This window comes from Narcine bancroftii, chromosome 1 (genome assembly GCF_036971445.1).
Source record: "Narcine bancroftii isolate sNarBan1 chromosome 1, sNarBan1.hap1, whole genome shotgun sequence".
Lineage (NCBI taxonomy): Eukaryota > Metazoa > Chordata > Chondrichthyes > Torpediniformes > Narcinidae > Narcine > Narcine bancroftii.
In genome coordinates this window covers 101013107-101031642 of record NC_091469.1, presented here as the reverse complement: position 1 = coordinate 101031642, position 18536 = coordinate 101013107, and the positions used below count along the sequence as shown (strand labels likewise).

The 18536-nt window shown below is 34.9% G+C and overlaps 1 protein-coding gene across 21 annotated transcripts in view; it reads left to right on the top strand.

Moving 5' to 3' along the window:
• The window catches only part of LOC138761686 (uncharacterized), a 155809-nt gene that overhangs the window by 21303 nt on the left and 115970 nt on the right, over positions 1–18536 (top strand). The window contains exon 1 of one of the 21 annotated variants that reach the window (XM_069934277.1): positions 15023–15162. The exons of 18 other annotated variants lie outside the window; for them this stretch is intronic. In XM_069934277.1, coding sequence (XP_069790378.1) covers positions 15105–15162 — 58 coding nt within the window. In that variant the 5' untranslated portion in view covers positions 15023–15104. Of the gene's footprint in view, positions 1–15022; positions 15163–18536 lie in introns of those variants that run through there. 2 more of the 21 variants (XR_011356458.1, XR_011356460.1) reach the window with 2 other exon arrangements.

Genomic DNA, 18536 nt, shown 5'->3' with positions numbered 1-18536 from the left:
AGTGCCCAGAGGAGCGGTGTCCTCCCAACTGGTGGACTTCAAAGATGGCTCTCAGAGCCAAGCAAAGGTGCACAACTGTGCATGCGCGAGGAGTCGTTTATGCCCAGTGCACAAGCAAAAGAAAAAGTGAACGCTGGTGGGAGGGGGGGCTCAGCTGAGGAGTGGTCGGCTGTGGAGCAACCAACTAAGGGATGCCTAGTGGGGGGAAGCATGCAGTCAAGAAGGACAGACAAGTGGAGATGAAAGGAACGAGGTGCTGGAAGAGGGCGAGGGGAGATGGGGCAACTGGTGGCAGGACGGCCAGCAGCGGGTCGGCCTGCAGCAGGAGGCCCAGCAGCGGGTCGGCCTGCAGCAGGAGACCCAGCAGCTGGAGGCCCATCAAGGACACAGAAGCAGCTCATCAGAAGGAGTTGAAGATACACTGATATAGAGAAGAAGACATGGATATAGATACAGACACAGAAGAAGAGGAGGAAGAAGACCAAGATCTTCACAAGAAAGAAAAAGGTAAAACAGAAGGACAAAATATAGATAAAGCCTTTTTTGTAGAACAAATAAAGTCATTAAAAAAATGGCTATCATTAGAACTTAGTTCAATTAAAAGAAAAATGAAAAGAGCTGAAGACAAAATGCAAAGTTTAGAGATGTTCAAGACAGAAATAGGGAAAAGAGTAGAAAATGTGGAGGAATGAGAAGCAGCTGTAGAAATGAAAATAAATTATTTAAGTGGGAAGTTGGAAGAAAGTGACAAAAAAATTAAGGAGACACAAGATTTATTGTCCCAGAAAATTGGCATATTGGAAAACTACAGTAGGAAAAACAACATAAAAATAGTGGGCCTGAAAGAGGGGAGATATGAAGGAATTTATAAAAGGATGGATCCCGAAGGTGTTGGGAATGACAGGTTTGCATGAAGAAATAGAAAGGGCGCATAGAGCACTAGTACTGAAGCCGCCACCACATCAAAAGCCAAGATCCATATTGGTAAAACTTCTAAGGTATTTGACAAGAGAGAACATACTGGAGCGGTCAAGGAATAAGGTTAGAGAAGACAATAAGCCATTGGAATATAAGGGACAAAAAATATTTTTTTATCTGGATATAAGTTTTGGACTTTTAAAGAAAAGGAAGGAATTCAATATGACAAAAACTAACTTATGGAATGAAGGGTATAACTTTATATTAAGACATCCAGCAATACTCAAAGTATTTTTTTCCTGGGGAACAGAATAGGCTGTTCTTGGATCCAAAGAAAGCCTAAGAATTTGCTGAATGTTTACAGGACAGAAGAGATGAGGAGGAGTGACAAGAAGGAAGACCGGCAAGAAAATATGCAAAAATATGTAACAATATAAAGATAATGTATATATAAAGATTTAAAGATGGAAAAGAGAAAGGAAAGGAGGGAAGGAAGGGGAAAAAAAGAGAGAACTTTGTTATATGTATAGAAAAATAGTATTCTCTGGGGGGGCTGGGAGGAGGATAACAGTCACTGCGAAATCGGTTGACGCTTGCGAGTATGATCACAAACCGAATGGAAAGGGGAGCTGTGGTTGCCCGGCAAGGGATAAGGGGCAACCCAAAGTGAGGGGGTTCATTTGGGGTTAAAGGGTTATTGGTTGTGGGGATTGTTGGGGTATTTCATGTTTTAAGTATGTTGTCACATATTGAGATTAAAAAAGGGAAACTTGAACAATAATGGAAAAAAGGGGATGGAGGTGATGAAGAGGCAGAAAAGAAGTGAAAACAAAGATATAAGAAGGCCACGTTGAACTATATGACTATAAACATTAATGGAATACATAACCAAATTAAAAGGAAGAGGCTACTAAACTTACTGAAAAAGGAAAAAAAATGGATATAGCATTTGTGCAGGAAATGCATCTAACCGAGGTGGAACATACAAATTGAAGAGAGACAGGGAAGGACACACAGTGGCAGCATCATATAATTCAAAAGCTAGAGGTGTTAACAAAAATGTACCAATCAAAATAGAGGAAGAAATAACAGGTCCGTTGGGGAGGTATGTAATGATAAAGTGTCAGATATACTCAGAATTTTGGAATTTGCTCAATATATACATGCTTAATGAAGAGGATCAAAAGTTTATGCAAGATATTTTTTTGAAAATTGCTGATACACAAGGAAACATTCTGATAGGAGGGGATTTTAACCTTAATTTGGATCCAGTGTTGGATAAAACTGAAAAGATAACAAACAGAAAGCATAAAGTAACCAAATTTATGGTTAAGTCAATGCAGGAAATGAAACTATTGGATATATGGAGGAGACAGCACCCAAAAGAGAAGGAATATTCATATTACTCAAGTAGGCACTAGACATACTCAAGAATCGATATGTTTTTGTTGTCAGGTCATGTTCAAGGGAGAGTCAGGAAAACTGAGTATAAAGCTAGACTAATTTCAGATCACTCACCCCTGCTATTAGCAATAGAATTGGAAGACATCCCACCAAAAACACATAGATGGAGGTTAAACCCTATGCTACTCAAAAGGCAGGAGTTTAAAGAGTTTATTGAATGCCAAATTAAAACATACTTTGAAATAAACACAGAATCTGTAAAAGATAAATTTATACTATGGGATGCAATGAAAGTCTTTATCAGAGGACAGATGATAAGTTATGTAACTAAGATGAAAAAGGAATGCAATCGGGAAATAGAACACCTGGAAAGGGACATAGCAATTACAGAAAAGGAATTAGTGAAAAGGAAGGATATAAAGAAAAAGAGAGAGTTGGCAGAAAAAAAATAAAATATGAAATATTACAAACCAATAAGGTGGAGAAGAACATAATTAAAACAAAGCAAGTATTATGAATTGGGAGAAAAAACACATAAAATATTGGCCTGCCAACTTAAAACAGAGCAAGCTAAAAGAACTGTATTGGTGTCAAGAAAAAAAGACAAACAAATCACATACAACCCAATAGAGATTAATGAAAAGTTTAAGGAATTTAATATCTTAAGGAATTTAATATTTTAAGGAATTTAATAACTATACTGAACCGAGAATGAGGAGAAAAACAATAAAATAGAAGAGTTTTTAGATAAAATTGAATTGCTGAAATTGCAAGTAGAAGATCAAAGTAAACTGATAAAACTGTTTGAAATAGAAGTAGTACAGGACATATTAAGAAAGCTGCCGAACAAAAAAACATCAGGAAAGGATGGATTTCCAATAGAATTTTATAAAACATTTAAAGAGTTATTAATTCCACTTCTCCTAGAAGTAATGAATCAAGTGGAAGAAACACAAAACTTACCAGATTCATGCAAGACAGCAATAATCACAGTAATACCAAAGACGGGAAAGGACCCATTGACACCAGCATCATACAGACCAATATCCTTACTAAATGCAGATTATAAGATAATAGCAAAATTACTAGCAAACAGATTGGCCGACTGTGTACCAAAAATAGTAAAACAAAACCAAACTGGATTTGTCAAGAAAAGACGAACAGTGGACAACGTTTGCGAATTTATTAATTTAATTCATGCAGCTCAAGGGAATAAAAAACCAACAGTGGTGGTTGCTTTAGATGCAGAAAAAGCCTTTGACAGGGTAGAGTGGAAATACTTATTAAAATGTTACAGAAATTCAATCTGCCAGAAAAAATATATTAACTGGATTAGGGCATTATATAATGGACTGTTGGCAAAAGTAGTGGTAAATGGATATATATATTGGACCAGTTCAAACTAAGTAGATCAGCTAGGCAGGGATGCCCATTGTCCCACTCACTGTTCGCCTTAGCAATAGAACCATTGGCAGAGCTGATAAGAAAGGAAAATAAAATAAAAGGGATAAAAATAAAGGAGAATTAGTACAAAATCAGCCTATTCACAGATGATATCATAATATATCTAACAGAACCAGAGAAATCAATAAAAGAGTTATATAAGAAATTGAAGGAATATGGAGAAATATCTGGGTATAAAATCAACACAAATAAAAGCAAAGTGATGCCAATGAGTAATGTAGACTATATAGAACTCAAAAAAAGAATCTCAATTTAAATGGCAATACCTGGGTATCAGGATAGACTAACTTAAACTTAAACTCAATTATCAGCCATTAATAAGGAAAATACAGGAAGACTTGGAAAATTGGAAAGAATTACCACTAATATTGATAGGGAGGGTGAATTGCATTAAAATGAATGTATTCCCATGGATACAATACTTATTTCAAACATTACCAATTCCCTTAACAGAGAAATTCTTTGCAGAACTCAGGAGAATAATAAGGAAGTTCTTATGGAAAGGGAGAAAATCAAGGATAGCGCTAGATAAATTAACAGAGAGGTATAATCAAGGTGAATTGCAGTTACCAAACTTCAGAAATTATTACAGAGCTGCGCAATTAAGATACTTATCAGATTTTTATCAGACGAGAGAAAAACTAGATTGACTAACATAGAGCTAGATAAGATAGGAGAGAAGGTACTGGAACATATACTTTATAAATGGGATGAAAAGCTGGTGCAATATAATAACTCACTAGTACTGCATCACTTACTTAAAATATGGAAGAAGATACAGATAGAAAGGAAAAAAATAAATTACCAAATACCAAAAATGCTATTGACTCAAAATCCACGAATCCCTTTTACAATAGATAACTTATTTTTCAGAGTATGGGAGAGAGAAAAAATCAAAAGAATAGAAAATTGTTTTTTGGGAAATAATTTATTAGCATTTGAACAATTGAAGGACAAATATGGAATAACTCATGGTACAATGTTTGCATATCATCAATTGAAAACTTATTTAAAGGACAAATTGGGAAGCAGATTGAGATTACCAGATGGAAGCAGCTTTGAATATGTAATTAATGATAATTAAAAGATTTATAACAAATATGTACATTAAGCTGCAAGGCAAGGAAAATGAAGAAATAAAGTACAAACCTAAACAAGAATGGGAAAAGGGCTTTAAGATAAAGAACGAAGCATGGGAAAAGTTATGTTCTAGAACTATGAAGAATACAATAAACACAAGGCTACATATGATACAATATAATTGGTTACACAGGCTATATATCACCCCTCAAAAATTAAGAGAATGGGACCCAACAATGTTGGATAGATACTTATGCTGTAAAAATGAAATTGAAACAACAATACACGCAATGTGGGCATGCGCGAAAGTGAATACATTTTGGGAAGAACTAAATCAGATATTAAATAAAATCACAAAAAACAACATACCAAAAAATCAAAAAATCTTTATTTTAAGTAACATAAGAAGTAAAGAATTAGGTCTCAAATTGGATAAAGGACAAAAAAGATTCATTATGACAGCCTTAGCAGTAGCAAACAAAATGTATTATGTCAACTTGGAAAATGGAAGAGAGCCTGAAAATACATGGAAATGAATAAGTGTATTCCATTGGAAAAAATTTCATATAATTTAAAAGGCAAAATTACATTGTTTGTAAAAATCTGGGAACCATATATGGAACATAACAGAAAGAGCCTCTACCCCCTAAAATTATAAGAAGATAAACATGATCAGATTTAATGTGTATAAGTAGATGACACATCTTTCTTGTTTGTTTTTCTTTTGTATAAAGATGTTGTTTTATTATAATTTATATGTTCAATATTTATTGGTTTTGGAGAGGGTGGGAAGGAGGGGAGGGAGGGATGGGGAGAAAAGAGAGTAAATGTCACTGCATATTTAATGAGATACATCTGTAAATATTTTGGTTGATATAGTTCATAGTGCGGTAAATAAAAAATTACAAAAAAAGTTTTTAAGTGTAGCAAAAGCAACAAAATGTATAGCTATAATGTGAAGATCAGATGATATTGTGTGGTTGTATAGATGGGAAACAAAATTATTAAACTGTATACCATTAGAAAAAATAATGTACAATTTATGAAACTAACCAGAAAAAATTGATAAGATTTGTAAACCCTATGTCGATTTTATTGCTATGACTTTACCTACAGCATATGCCACTCTGCCACCCAACCCAACCAAATTAATTCATGGTTCAAGATTAGTATGAAAATTTGCAATTAATCATTTAAAAGATATATGTTGGTTAGACAGGCTTTTCTTTTTCTTACTTTTTTGGGGAGGGAGGGTGGGAAGAAAATATGAAAAAAGGTATTTTTGCATCATAGTTTTTATTCTTATGATATGGATAAATACTGAACATGTATTGATGCAAAGGAAAATAAAATTTTTAAAAAGCCAATGGTGGTGGTGACATACACTTGTAGAATGTGTGGGAACTGAACTTGATGATACTGTCATTAGTAAATAAGAAATAGAGCAGGGGACTAATGGAACCTTGAAGTGTCCCTGTGTTGATGGTCACTGAAAAGGAGGTCATGCTGCTGATCTCCACTAATTGGGGACATGGAAGATTTCATTGCAGAGGGATGAACAGGGCCCAGATTGTGATTGTGAGCTGTTTTGATATGATGGTGTTAATGAACAGCAGCCTGATTATAACAGTGTCCTCTATAATGTTTGGGGCAAAGAAACTTTTTTTCCTTAATTTGCTCCTTTGTTCCACAGTTTTACATTTGTAATCAAACAATTTATATGTAATTAAAGTCCACATATCATAGTTTATTCAAGTTAATTTGTATACATTTTGGTTTGACCATGTAGAAATTACCATACTTTTTATACATCATCCTCTCATTTCAGGACACCAGAATATTGGGGTCATTTTGCTTCACAGGTGTTTGTGAGTACTCAGAAATGTTTCATTGGCACAGGTAGAAGAGAACTTGGCTTGCTTCTTAGCTTTTGATCACCTTTGAAGTCTGGATTTGCCATTTTCAACATGAGGACTAGAGTTGTGCCAATTGTGTCAAAGGAGCCATTATGAGGCTGAAAAAAAGAAAAAAAACAATGAGACAGCTTTCAAACCTTAAGATTACCAAAATCAACTACTTGGAACATTATTGAGAAGAAAGAGCATTCTGGTGAGCTCAGTAATCGCAAAGGGGTTGGTATTCGAAGGAAGACCTCCTCTGCTGATGACAGAAGAATTCTCATCATAATGAAGATAAACCTTGATAAAGAGCTCAAGCTCAAAACATCTGTTATGTATTTTTAATTTTGCGACATAAAGGGCACTGTTTGACCGATCAGAAACATTCTTCAGCAGGCATGTGTGGATGTATCAATGACTACTGTCTGAAGAAGACTTCATGAACAGAAATACAGAGGCTACACTGCAAGGAACAAACCATGGAAAAGCTGATATGCTTTGGAATTTGGGCAATTACTTAATGCCTCTTATCATCACTCTGAGACAGGTTTTTTTTAACTTTATTTAAAATTTTATGACATGAATAAAATAAAAATTACATTTAAAGAAATAATAAAAAATAAGATAATAAAAATTAGAATACTACATCATTAAACTACACAAATTACCCCCCAATAATTATAACACAACATAAATCATCTAATTTAAAATTAGTCCAACCCTCCCCCCAAAATAAAGAGTGAAGAATTAATTAACAATGTTGTAAATAAAATAGAAAAAACCCCACTTACAAAAAAAAGGATAAAACTTAACAACAAAAATTACTAACAACAAAAAAAATATTAATACTAAAATAATACCCTTAAAATCAAACATAATACATGTATTTAACAAATGAAATCCAGTTTAAAACTAAGTTCAAATATTAAAATCATATATCAACCACATATCTGTTATACAAAAAATCATAATTAATAATACATAAATACAGAATTTCCATTAATACCAGGTTTCCTTTATAATTCATCGAGAGAACAAAAACATCCCTTAGAAAAACAATCAGATAAACTTTTTATTCCCTTTCCCTCCCCTTATATAAAAAAGAAAAAAAATTCAAACTCTTATAAAATTCTCCATATTCTTCATTTATAACATCTTCAAAATTCTCTATCGAAATTAACTTAATTTTATTAAACTCTTCTCCCTCAATGTATTTGTACTTGATTTTCTTCTTTTTCTTCTTATCACCTTTCCCCTCATCTTCCTCTTCATCTAATTCAACATCTTCAATTTTTGACTTATTATCTTCTGTGACATCATCCTCTTAAAAAAGAGAGAAAAAAGAGAAAAAAACCCCTCCAAAAAAAGAGAAAAAAAGGAGAGAAAGAAAAAAAACCTCCTCATTCCCTCTCAATTACAATCAGAAAACAAAAAAAGTTTAAAAAAAATATTTATTTTAAAAAAAATAATTAAAAAAAACCTTCACTTCTTAACCCAAAAATTAAAAAGAATAAAAAACAGGTCGGAGGTCACGACTACCTCCTCCTGTTTAAACCGCCCAAAGCGGTAACTCCCCCAAAATATTGGGTGTGAGATAACTCACAGGTAGCTGATGACTTCTGGAAACTAGTGCCCACCCAGTTCCCTCTCCAAACTCCCATTTCATTAAACTATCATCATTATTTAAACTATTTAACTCTGAGACAGGTTAATGTTGGTGTCATCTGTCCACAAGTCCTTTTTCCAGAATTCTTCAGGCTGCATTAAATACTTCTTGACAAACTGTCATCTGTAATCTGGCCATCCTTTATGTGGTTAACTCGTGGTTTGCATCTTGTAATCATTGACATATCCACATCTGCCTCTTGAAGAGTGTTTCTGATCTGTTGGACAGGCATTTGGGGAATTTCCTTCATCACGATGAGAATTCTTCTGTCATCAGCAGTGGAGATCTTGTTTGGAATACCAGTCCCTTTGCGATTACTGAGCTCACCAGTAATGGCTCTTTCTTCTTAAAGATTATCCAAATAGTTGATTATGATAATCCTAAAGTTTGGGCAATGTCTCTTACTGTTTTGCTCTTGTTTTCAGACTCATAATTGCTTCTTAGACTTTCATTGGCACAATTCTAGTCCTTGTGTTGAAAAATGGCAACTACAGACTCCAAAGTTGGGGTGGGGGGGGGGGGGGGGGAGAGAGAGAAACAGTGTTCACCACCTCTTCGTGCTAAGTGTCCATGAGATACAGAGTAGTTGGGAGAGAAAACATATTTACAAATTCAGGAAATCTGGTGGTCGCCGTTGCCTCTGGGACCATCGCAGAACAGGCTCCTGGTCAATAGTTGGTGGAGATGGGGCTGCCTAAAGGTTGGCTGGGTCAGGGGTAGTGCTCAAGAGAGACGACTTTGATTAGAGGTGTTGGAGGTGAGGTAGAGTCAATATCTCTTCACAAAATAGTGTTGAATTCAGAAGTAGTTAAAGGACCTGTTGAAGTAGGAGTTATTGCAAAGATACCCATGCAAGGAGTCTCATTTTTATTAGGTAATGATTTGGCAGATGATAAAAGTGGGTCAGTTTTGAGATTAACAAATAAGTAAGGATGAGGTTGAAGAAGCAAGTGCTGTAGCAAGGTCTTTGTCTAAGAAAATGATGAGAGCAGAGGAAGATCCATTTGATAGAGACAGTTGAAATAGTCGAAGGAGCAAGTTAATTGTGAGACTCAGGATTTCTCTTTGTCAAGGAAAGAGTTAATTGAGCAGCAAAAGACAGAGGCTGATCTTGTTGACTTAAGGGACAAAGCTGTAAATGAAGACGAGATTAAAGAAATGGCCTTGTCAGGTTGTGGGGAAAGCTAACTAGAGTCTTCCAGTAGCTCCCTTGCAACCTATTCCTGTTGTTGGCGGACCTTTCACTTGGGTTATTGTGGATTGTGTGGGTCCCCTGAATAAGACAAAAGCTGGGAATCAGTGCTTGTTCACAATTATGTGTATGGCATCCAGATTTCTAGAAGCTATATCATTAAGGAATATTAAAGCAAAGACAGTGGTAAAGGCTTTGAAGAGATTTTTCAGTTTTTGGATTACATGAAGAGATCCAGAGTGATCAAGGATCTAACTTTATGTCTGGGTTGTTTCAGCAGTTGATTTATGAGTTGGGAATTAAACAGATCACTTCATTTGCGTACCATTCTGAAACTCAGGGAGATTTGGAAAAATTTCATTCTACTCTTAAAAATATGATGCAGATTTATTGTCTGGAGAATGGGAAAGATTGGAACGAAGATATTCATTTACTGTTATTTGCATCAAGAGAGGCTGTGCAGGATTCATTAGGTTTCAGCCCTTTTGAAATTGTGTTTGGACGTCAGGTTAGATGATCTTTAATGACTTGCTGGATTATGTTTTTAAATTTAAAGATCAGTTACAGAAAGTGTGGACTTTGTCTCAAGAGAATTTAGAAATGGCTCGGGGTAAAATGAAGCGTTTATTTGACAGGAAAGCTCAAGTAAGGAGTTTTGAGACAGAAAGTAAAGTGTTAATTTTGCGTGTATGCACTCACACAATTAAGATTCAGAGACATGATGTTTTCTTATCCTTTACTTCTATTAGACTAACATAGCTACTGAGACCCAGGGTTATATATATATGGAAGGGTGACATCATGACGTGGGCATCATGATGTCTGGCAGAGGGTGGGCTTATACCCAACACTCTTTCCCTCCCCACCCCCATGTGGTAAATGCTGAGTGGGCCCCTTCCAACTAATAAGATTACATCGGGCCTAGGATCTACAAGTGAGAATTAGAATACATCTCATGAATAATTATGAGAAAAGAGAAAGTATTTAATTATAATCAGTTGTGAAATGCCAATTGATGAAGTAGACAAAGACGATGCAGTCAAACAATAATCATGGCTTTTATTAGCAGAAACGTATGGTACAATAATGAAGGACAATAGATGCATAGACAGTAATAGTGTCCTTAATAATGCACAGCCAATGTTAGTACAGCAAGGTTCGCCAGAGGGGAAACAGGCAGCTTGGCAGACATTCACCACAGTCTCCTCCCGGCAGAAGAAGGTTAAAATCAAAAGGACAGCTGCTAGGAAAGACTGAAGCAAGCGATACAGCTTACATTTAACGAGGGCAAATGTGTGTTCAACGTGACAGAGCTACCCATTCTGGGCCTTTTCTGAATGTCAAAATCAGTGGAACGCAATAGAGAAAAAAGTGAAAAAAGTGGAAGGTTCTTTTGTAGATTGGGGATTCAAAGAAGGGATTTTATTGATGAGGATTGATTCATTGGAAAATCAAAGCAGGAGAAACAATGTGAAAATAGTTGGTCTTCCAGAGGACTTTGAAGGTTCTGATCCAATAAAAAATTTTAAGCATTGGATCCCTGAGTTACTGGGTAAAGAGCTTTTTCCTGAAGGTTTGGAACTGGATTAGGCCCATAGAGCATTGAGGAAAAAAAAACACTTCCAGGACAAACACCAAGGGTGGTCTTGATTCGTTGTTTGAAATATCAAGATAGAGAAATGATTTTATGAATGGCGGTACAGAAAGCATGGCAGAGTCAATCCCCGTTGATGATTCAAAATAATAGTTTTTTTTATGCTGATTTGAGTCAAGAGGTTATTAGAAGACGATGGGAATTTAATTCGGCTAAAGATGTCTTATGGCGAAAGGGCTATATGTTTGCTTTTCATTATCCTGCAATTTTGAAGGTTTATTACGGAAACTTTCAATCTCAATTTTTTGAGAACGATCACAATGCCTTGGTTTTTGCTAATTCATTGCCAGAATTGTGAAGAAATGGGCGGTCTTCACCATCATCTCCTAAGAGGAAGGTCAATGGAAATGGAAATGGGAATGGATATGGAAAGAATGGTAAGAATGGAAAGAAAGAAGAGCTGGCACAAAGTCTTCTTGACATTGAAGATCCAGAACAATCATTGGGCTTGGAATCATTGGGTTGAATATATTTACTATATTTGATTGTTCTTAATTACATAATGAATATGTATTTGGCTGGGGGGTAGATGACACTGAAGGCTTTGACTGTCATCTACCACTAGTGGGCTTACCACACTCAGATTTTTAGGGTGTTACTACCTTCAGGTGGATTTTTAAAAAAAATTTTTGGGGTTTTTTTCTACGTTTTTTGTTTATTGAGGGGTGTTTTTTTTGTTTTTGAAGAATTATAAAGGGGAGCTTTATTTTATAGAGTGTAAATATATTAGTTAGTAAAAATGTCTACTTTGAATTTTGCAACTTTTAATGTTCAGGGATTAAATAATCCAATTAACCAAAAGAGGGTATTGGCTTATATAAAAAAATGAAAATTAATATTCCCTTTTTACAAGAAACACATTTGACTAAAAAGGAACATTTGAAATTAAAAAGAGATTGGTTTGGACATGTGTTTTTTCCTTCTTTTAATTCTAAGGCAAGAGGGGTGGTGATTTTGATTCATAAAAATTTATTATTTGTATTGGAATCTTCAGAGGGAAATGTAGGTAAAGTTTTATGGGTGAATTGTAAAATTTTTGCTGAATCTTGGACTTTGCTTAATCTTTATGCACCTAATATAGATGATGAGCGGTTTATTTCAGAAGCTTTTTTAATGTTAACTCAAGCTAATGAAAGTATTTTAGTTGGGGGAGATTTTAATTGTGTTTTTGGAACCTTTATTGGACAGAAACCCAAAGAGTATAAGGAAATCAAAGATGGCAATACAAATCAATGCGTTGATGAAAGATTTAAATTAGATAGATATTTAGAGAAATGTTAATCCTAAAGAGAAAGATTTTTCTTTTTATTCATCATGACATGATTCATTTTCTAGGATTAAATTTTTTGGAATCGAGCACAGCAAGCTGAATATAAAAGTAGAATTCTATCAGACCACTCATTATTAGTTACCACATTTTCAAAATTATTATGAAGCAGCCCAGTTGAAATTTATTAGCAGGTTGATGAATCTAGATCAACCGCCTAGCAGGATTGAAGTGGAAATGGTGTGTATTTCTGAGGTCGAGGTACATGAATTTATATTTCTTTGGAACTTGAATTTGTTACAGGAATATAATATGCCAGTATTGAAACATGTATTAAAGATCTGGATTAAAAAAGTAGGGTTTTGGATCAAAAGATAAATTATCAATTTTAACTCCATTGTATAATAATCAGCTTCTTTCTTTTTCAATGTTTAATAATTATTTAAATAGTTGGGATTTTAAGGGTATAAAGACAATACAGGATTGTTTTGAAGAGGGATAATTTCTTTCTTTTAATCAATTGAGAGAGAGATTTGATATATCTGTAAATTCTTTGTGTATTACCACCTTAGAGCCTTGGTAAAGGATAATTATGGTAGAGAGATGAATTTACCTACTTTGTCAAGATTTGAGTCTTTGATTTCTTCTGGACCAAAGAAGGGTTATATTTCAGTTATGTATAATTTGTTACAAGATAATATGGATAAACCAGATTGGGAAAAATCTAAACATAAATGGGAGAGTGATTTAGTGTTTATTTTTCCTGAAGATGATTGGGCGGATATGTGTCAGGACAATGTAATCAAATTGACTAATGTAAGATATAGAATGGTTAATTATAATTTTTGACATCAATTATATTTGACTCCAGAGAAACTGAAAAAATATGGGTTCAGTAATTCAGACATGTTTTAGATGTGATTCATGTATTGGAACTTTTTTACATGCTGTTTGGACTTGTGTTAAAGTTCAATCATTCTGGCAAGGAATTAAAGTAGTTTTGGAAAAATTATATAACTTTACATTACCATTAGATCTAATGATTTTCTTATTGGGTAATTTGATTTCATTTTGAGGAGATTGAGTTTGGATAAAATTCAAATTGCTTTTGTACGTTTGCCGTTATCAGTAGCGCGTAAATGTGTTGCAAGTACTTGGAAAGACAATACAGAGATGAATATACTACATTGGCATAATGAATTGAAAACTTGCATTGTTATAGAAAAAATACCTATAATTTACATGATAATTATTCCTTTTTTGTTAGCAAATGGTCTCTGAATTTGGAATATATGCATTTAGATATACTTTGAATTGTTCTTAACCAAGAAAGGACATACACAATAAAAGGTAGGGGACTGAGGAGTGTGGTAGAACAGAGGGATCTGGGAATACAGATGCATAATTTCCTGAAAGTAATGTCACAGGTGGATTGGTTTGTAAAGAGAGATTTTGGCACGTTAGCCTTCATAAACCAAAGTATTGAGTACAAGATTGGGATGTGATGTTAAAGTTGTATAAGACATTGGTGAGGCCATATTTGTAGTATTGATTGTAATTTTGGTCACCTTACTACAGGAAAGATATTAATAAGATAGAAAGAGTGCAGAGAAGATTTACTAAAATGTTGCATGGACTTTAGGAACTGTGTTACAGGGCAAGGTTAAACAGGTTAGGACTTTATTTCCTTGAGAATATAAGAATGAGGGGAGATTTGATAGAGGTATTTAAAAGTATGAGGGGGATAGACAGAGTAAATATAGATAAGCTTTTTCCACTGAGGGTAGGTGAGATAGAAACCAAAAGACATGGGTTAAGAATTAAAAGGAAAAGTTTTGAGGAAACATGAGGGGGAACTTCTTCACACAGAGAGTGGTGGGGGTGTGGAATGAGCTTCCAGCTGACGTGATGAATGTGGGCTCAATTTTAACATTTAAGAGGAATTTGGACAGGTGCGGATGGGAGAGGTACGGAGGGCTATGGACTGGATACAGATCAGTGGAACTAGGCTAAAGAAAATGGTTCAGCACAGACTAAAAGGACTGAAGGGGGTCTGTTTCTGTGCTATAATGTTTTATGGTTCAATCAAAGGGGAAGTCATTGGGAATCAGGGGAAAAAAACTCTCCATTAAGCAAAATAACATGAGAAGGATGGCTGTAGTTGCTAGATCCCAATTATTTCAGATCCAGATAACGCTGCATAAATTTCACAGGACAGTATTCTCTTGGGAATCCATTATATTACCATCATCAAATTATTCACCATCAAACAGATTAACTTTAGTCAGATTTGGTGAACCTTTTTCCAAAGTTGATGAAGGAATTTTATTTTTTGTTCTGTTTGGTTGTCTTTAAGTGCTTCACATTTGAGCTGAAAAGTATCGATGTCATAATGTTATATTGTTATGTCAGATGAACCGCAAAGTACAGCTAAAACTGAAACAACTTAAGTCAATACATAATGTGTGATGTCACAAACCCTAAAGGCATTAGTAATTGATATGATATAATACAGAATTTTGTGTCACTTATGGCTTTAAAGTACAGTAGTCACTATTACCATGGACGCATTCACTTTTTATTTTGTCTCATTTTCTATTCTCGTTGCTTTGCCACCAGGTAGGAAGAATTGTACCTTTATTTGTGCATTAAACAGTTAATTATTGTCTATGTCTGCTTTTTAGAATGTCAGCTATCTTTCAAAGTTACTGTAGATGTGGAATATAGAGTGAATACAAGGAAAGCATCCAAGTACTGCAAACATATGCTGACCAACTGGCCAATGTATTTATGGATATCTCCTCCAACAGGGCATGTACCTACTTGTTTCAAACAGGCCTCGATTGTACTGATGCCCAAGAAGAGTATGACTACTTTTGCCCAAATTACTTCTGACCAGTGGCACTCGCAGGCACAGTTAATGAAGTGTTTTGAGAGGCTGGTGTTGAAGCATATCAGCTTTTGTCTGAGTGGTGACATGGATCCATTTCAATTTATGTATCACTGCAACAGGTGCCATCTCACAGGCTCTACACAAAATCCTGGAACACTTGGACAGCTTGGATGCTTACACCAGGATGCTCTTTATTAACTACAGTTTGGCATTCAACACCATCATCTCTTCAAAACTGATCAGCAAACTCCAAGGACTGGACCTCAACACCCTACTGTATAATTGGATCCTGAAATTTCCTCACCTACAGTCCTCAATCAGTCTGGATTGTCAAGAACACCTCCTCCACAATCTCTATCAGCACCAGAGCATACTTAGCCTCCTGCTCTACTTGCTTTATACCTATGACAGTGCGGCTCAGTACGTTACAAACACCATTTACAAATTTACTGACAATACTACAGTGGTGGGCTGTATGAAAGGGGGCAATGAGTCAGCATGCAGGAAGGAAAATGAAAATTTGGCTGAATGATGGACTAACAACAACCCCTCTCTCAATTTCATCAAAATCAAGGAGATGATTGTAGGAATGGAAAGCCAAAGGTGCATGATCCAGTGATCTTTGGGGGATCAGAGATTGAGAGGGTGAGCAAATTTAAATTCCTGGGAGTCACTATCTTGGAGGATATTTCTTGTACCCAACATACTATTGTCATCATGAAGAAAGCACATCAGCGTCTTTACTTCCTCTGGAGTTTGTGGAGTCTGTATGACAGGTGAAAGCCTTGGCAAATTTCTACATCAGTGTAGTAGAAAAAGTCTTTATTGGCTGCATCACAGCTTAGTATGTGGGCAGCAATACCTCTGAGCAGAAAGCCCTGCGAAAGGTGGTGGACACAGCCCAGTATATCACAGGGAAAATTCTCCCAACCATCAAGAAATCTATATGGTATGCTGCCGTTGGAAAGCAGTAGCAATCATTGAGGATTGCACCATCCAGGACATGTCTGTTCTCACTGTTGCCATCAGGAAAGAATTATAAGTGCTACAAGACAAACCACCAGGTTCAGGATCAGTACCCCTTCACCATCAGACTCCTAAACAACAAACTCAATCAGAGATTCATTTAAGGCCTCTTACTTTAACATTATTTATTACTGAATTTTTTTTTCTGTATTGCACAGTCAGTTTGTTTATATTTCTCTATTTATATACATTTTTCTCTTTTGTATACATATCTTTGTTCTTGTATAATTTACAGCCACTGATAAGTAAATGTTTTGCCTGTCATACTTGAAAAAAAATCTCAGGATTGTATCTCTGGCAAGGATTTTAAATTGGGATGCATTATTATGAAGACTGAAAATTTTATTAAAAAAATCAAATGCTACAATTCTCAAACAAAATGAGAAACGTGGGGTAAAAAGATAGCAGAAAAGGCATCATCTGTGGAAAGAGAAAAAAAATTCAGTCGGACCTTTTGCCAGAATACTCTAACTCAGGGTTCGTGAGGGGGGTGTAGGAGTGGCCAATCTTTTTTGGTTGTGGGCCACATAGAGAAAAATATAAGGAGTCATGGGCCAAACAATATTAAGACAACAGTTTTAAACCAGTTAAACTGCAAGAAAAAATATGTTTTTAGACCAGAAAACCCATGTGCCATCAAAAATATATTTTCTATCAAAATAACTATACCACACTACTGAACAGTTTAACTGTTGACATTGCAGAAGTTTATTGATGTATTCACATATTACAGTCTGCATTTCTGTACCTGCTACTCTTAAATTTAATTTAAGACCTACAGCTTTTCATTTCTTAAGAAACTTGGACTGTAATTTTTAAATTGGTTAATACCTCTTTTTTTATGCGCCCGCCACTCTCTCCTACAGTTTAAAGTAATCAATAGGGCTCATATGTCCAAAGCCAAACTATCTCGTTTTTATGCAGATGTATCCCCCCATTGTGATAAATGCAACAATGGAGATGCTTCATTAATTCCTATGTTTTGGACATGTCAGTGTCTTGAGAAATATTAGAAATATTCCTTTGTACATTTTAAACTAATTTTAAACCTAATCCCTTAACTGCTTTACTTTGTATTGTTGGAGAGAGTGACATAACTTTAACGGCACCTGAGCTGCATGTATGAGCTTTTATTTCTCTTCTAGCTAGGCTAGACATTACCCCACCTAATCATGCTCATTGGTGATGTGATATCATGCTTACATTTAGAGAAGATTAGATGTTCAATTTCCATTTTGAATTCAAACTTACAAACTGTGGAGACCCTTTTTGAATTACTTTTATAATCTTTAATCTGTTATTAAGGTAGAACTGTTATCTAATGAGTTCATTTATCACTATGAAAAGAATTCTGATTTTTTTTGCAAAACATTCTTTCTTGATAGTGGATTTAAATTTTCCTTTTTTATAATAAAATAACAAAATATCAATACGATATAATCTGTATGATTAAAATATGAAGTATCTTGGATAAAATTATAAGATTTAAGTGTAATGTATCCTTTTGACATATATTCATATGTACTCCGTATTTTTGGATGAGAAATTTCAATGTTAATAAAAATACTGATTTTTTTAAATTTAGATGAATACAATGAAACTTTAAAACTCTCATTCAAAAAGCAGTGCAAAGGCAGTCTCCAACATTTCTCCACAACTCTCAGTGAACACAGTTCGTGGCCCAAGCGTCCACCTTAATGATTATGATGAAATATATAAATCCGAAGATAGACTATTAAGGTTAACAATTCCCTTGCAAATCACATAAATGCACTTCCCCTTGACCTATGAAAAACTATTCAATTTCTCATCGTGTCTGAATTATCCACCACTCCCTTGCTGTTTTTTTAAATCTTTTTGGTTCTGCCATGTTTAATTGACTGAGTTCATTTTTTTTTAATGGAGATAAACGTTTTCATAATTGGTCTAGTAATTGTTCAAAAAGGCAGCTACATCTATTGTCTAGTATTGAATATAAGAAGTGCAAAGTACATATAGTGCAATTTATTGTTAGAGACTATGTTCTAATGAGCCATATTCCATTAAACATTTAAAATTCATCCTGGGCCACTTA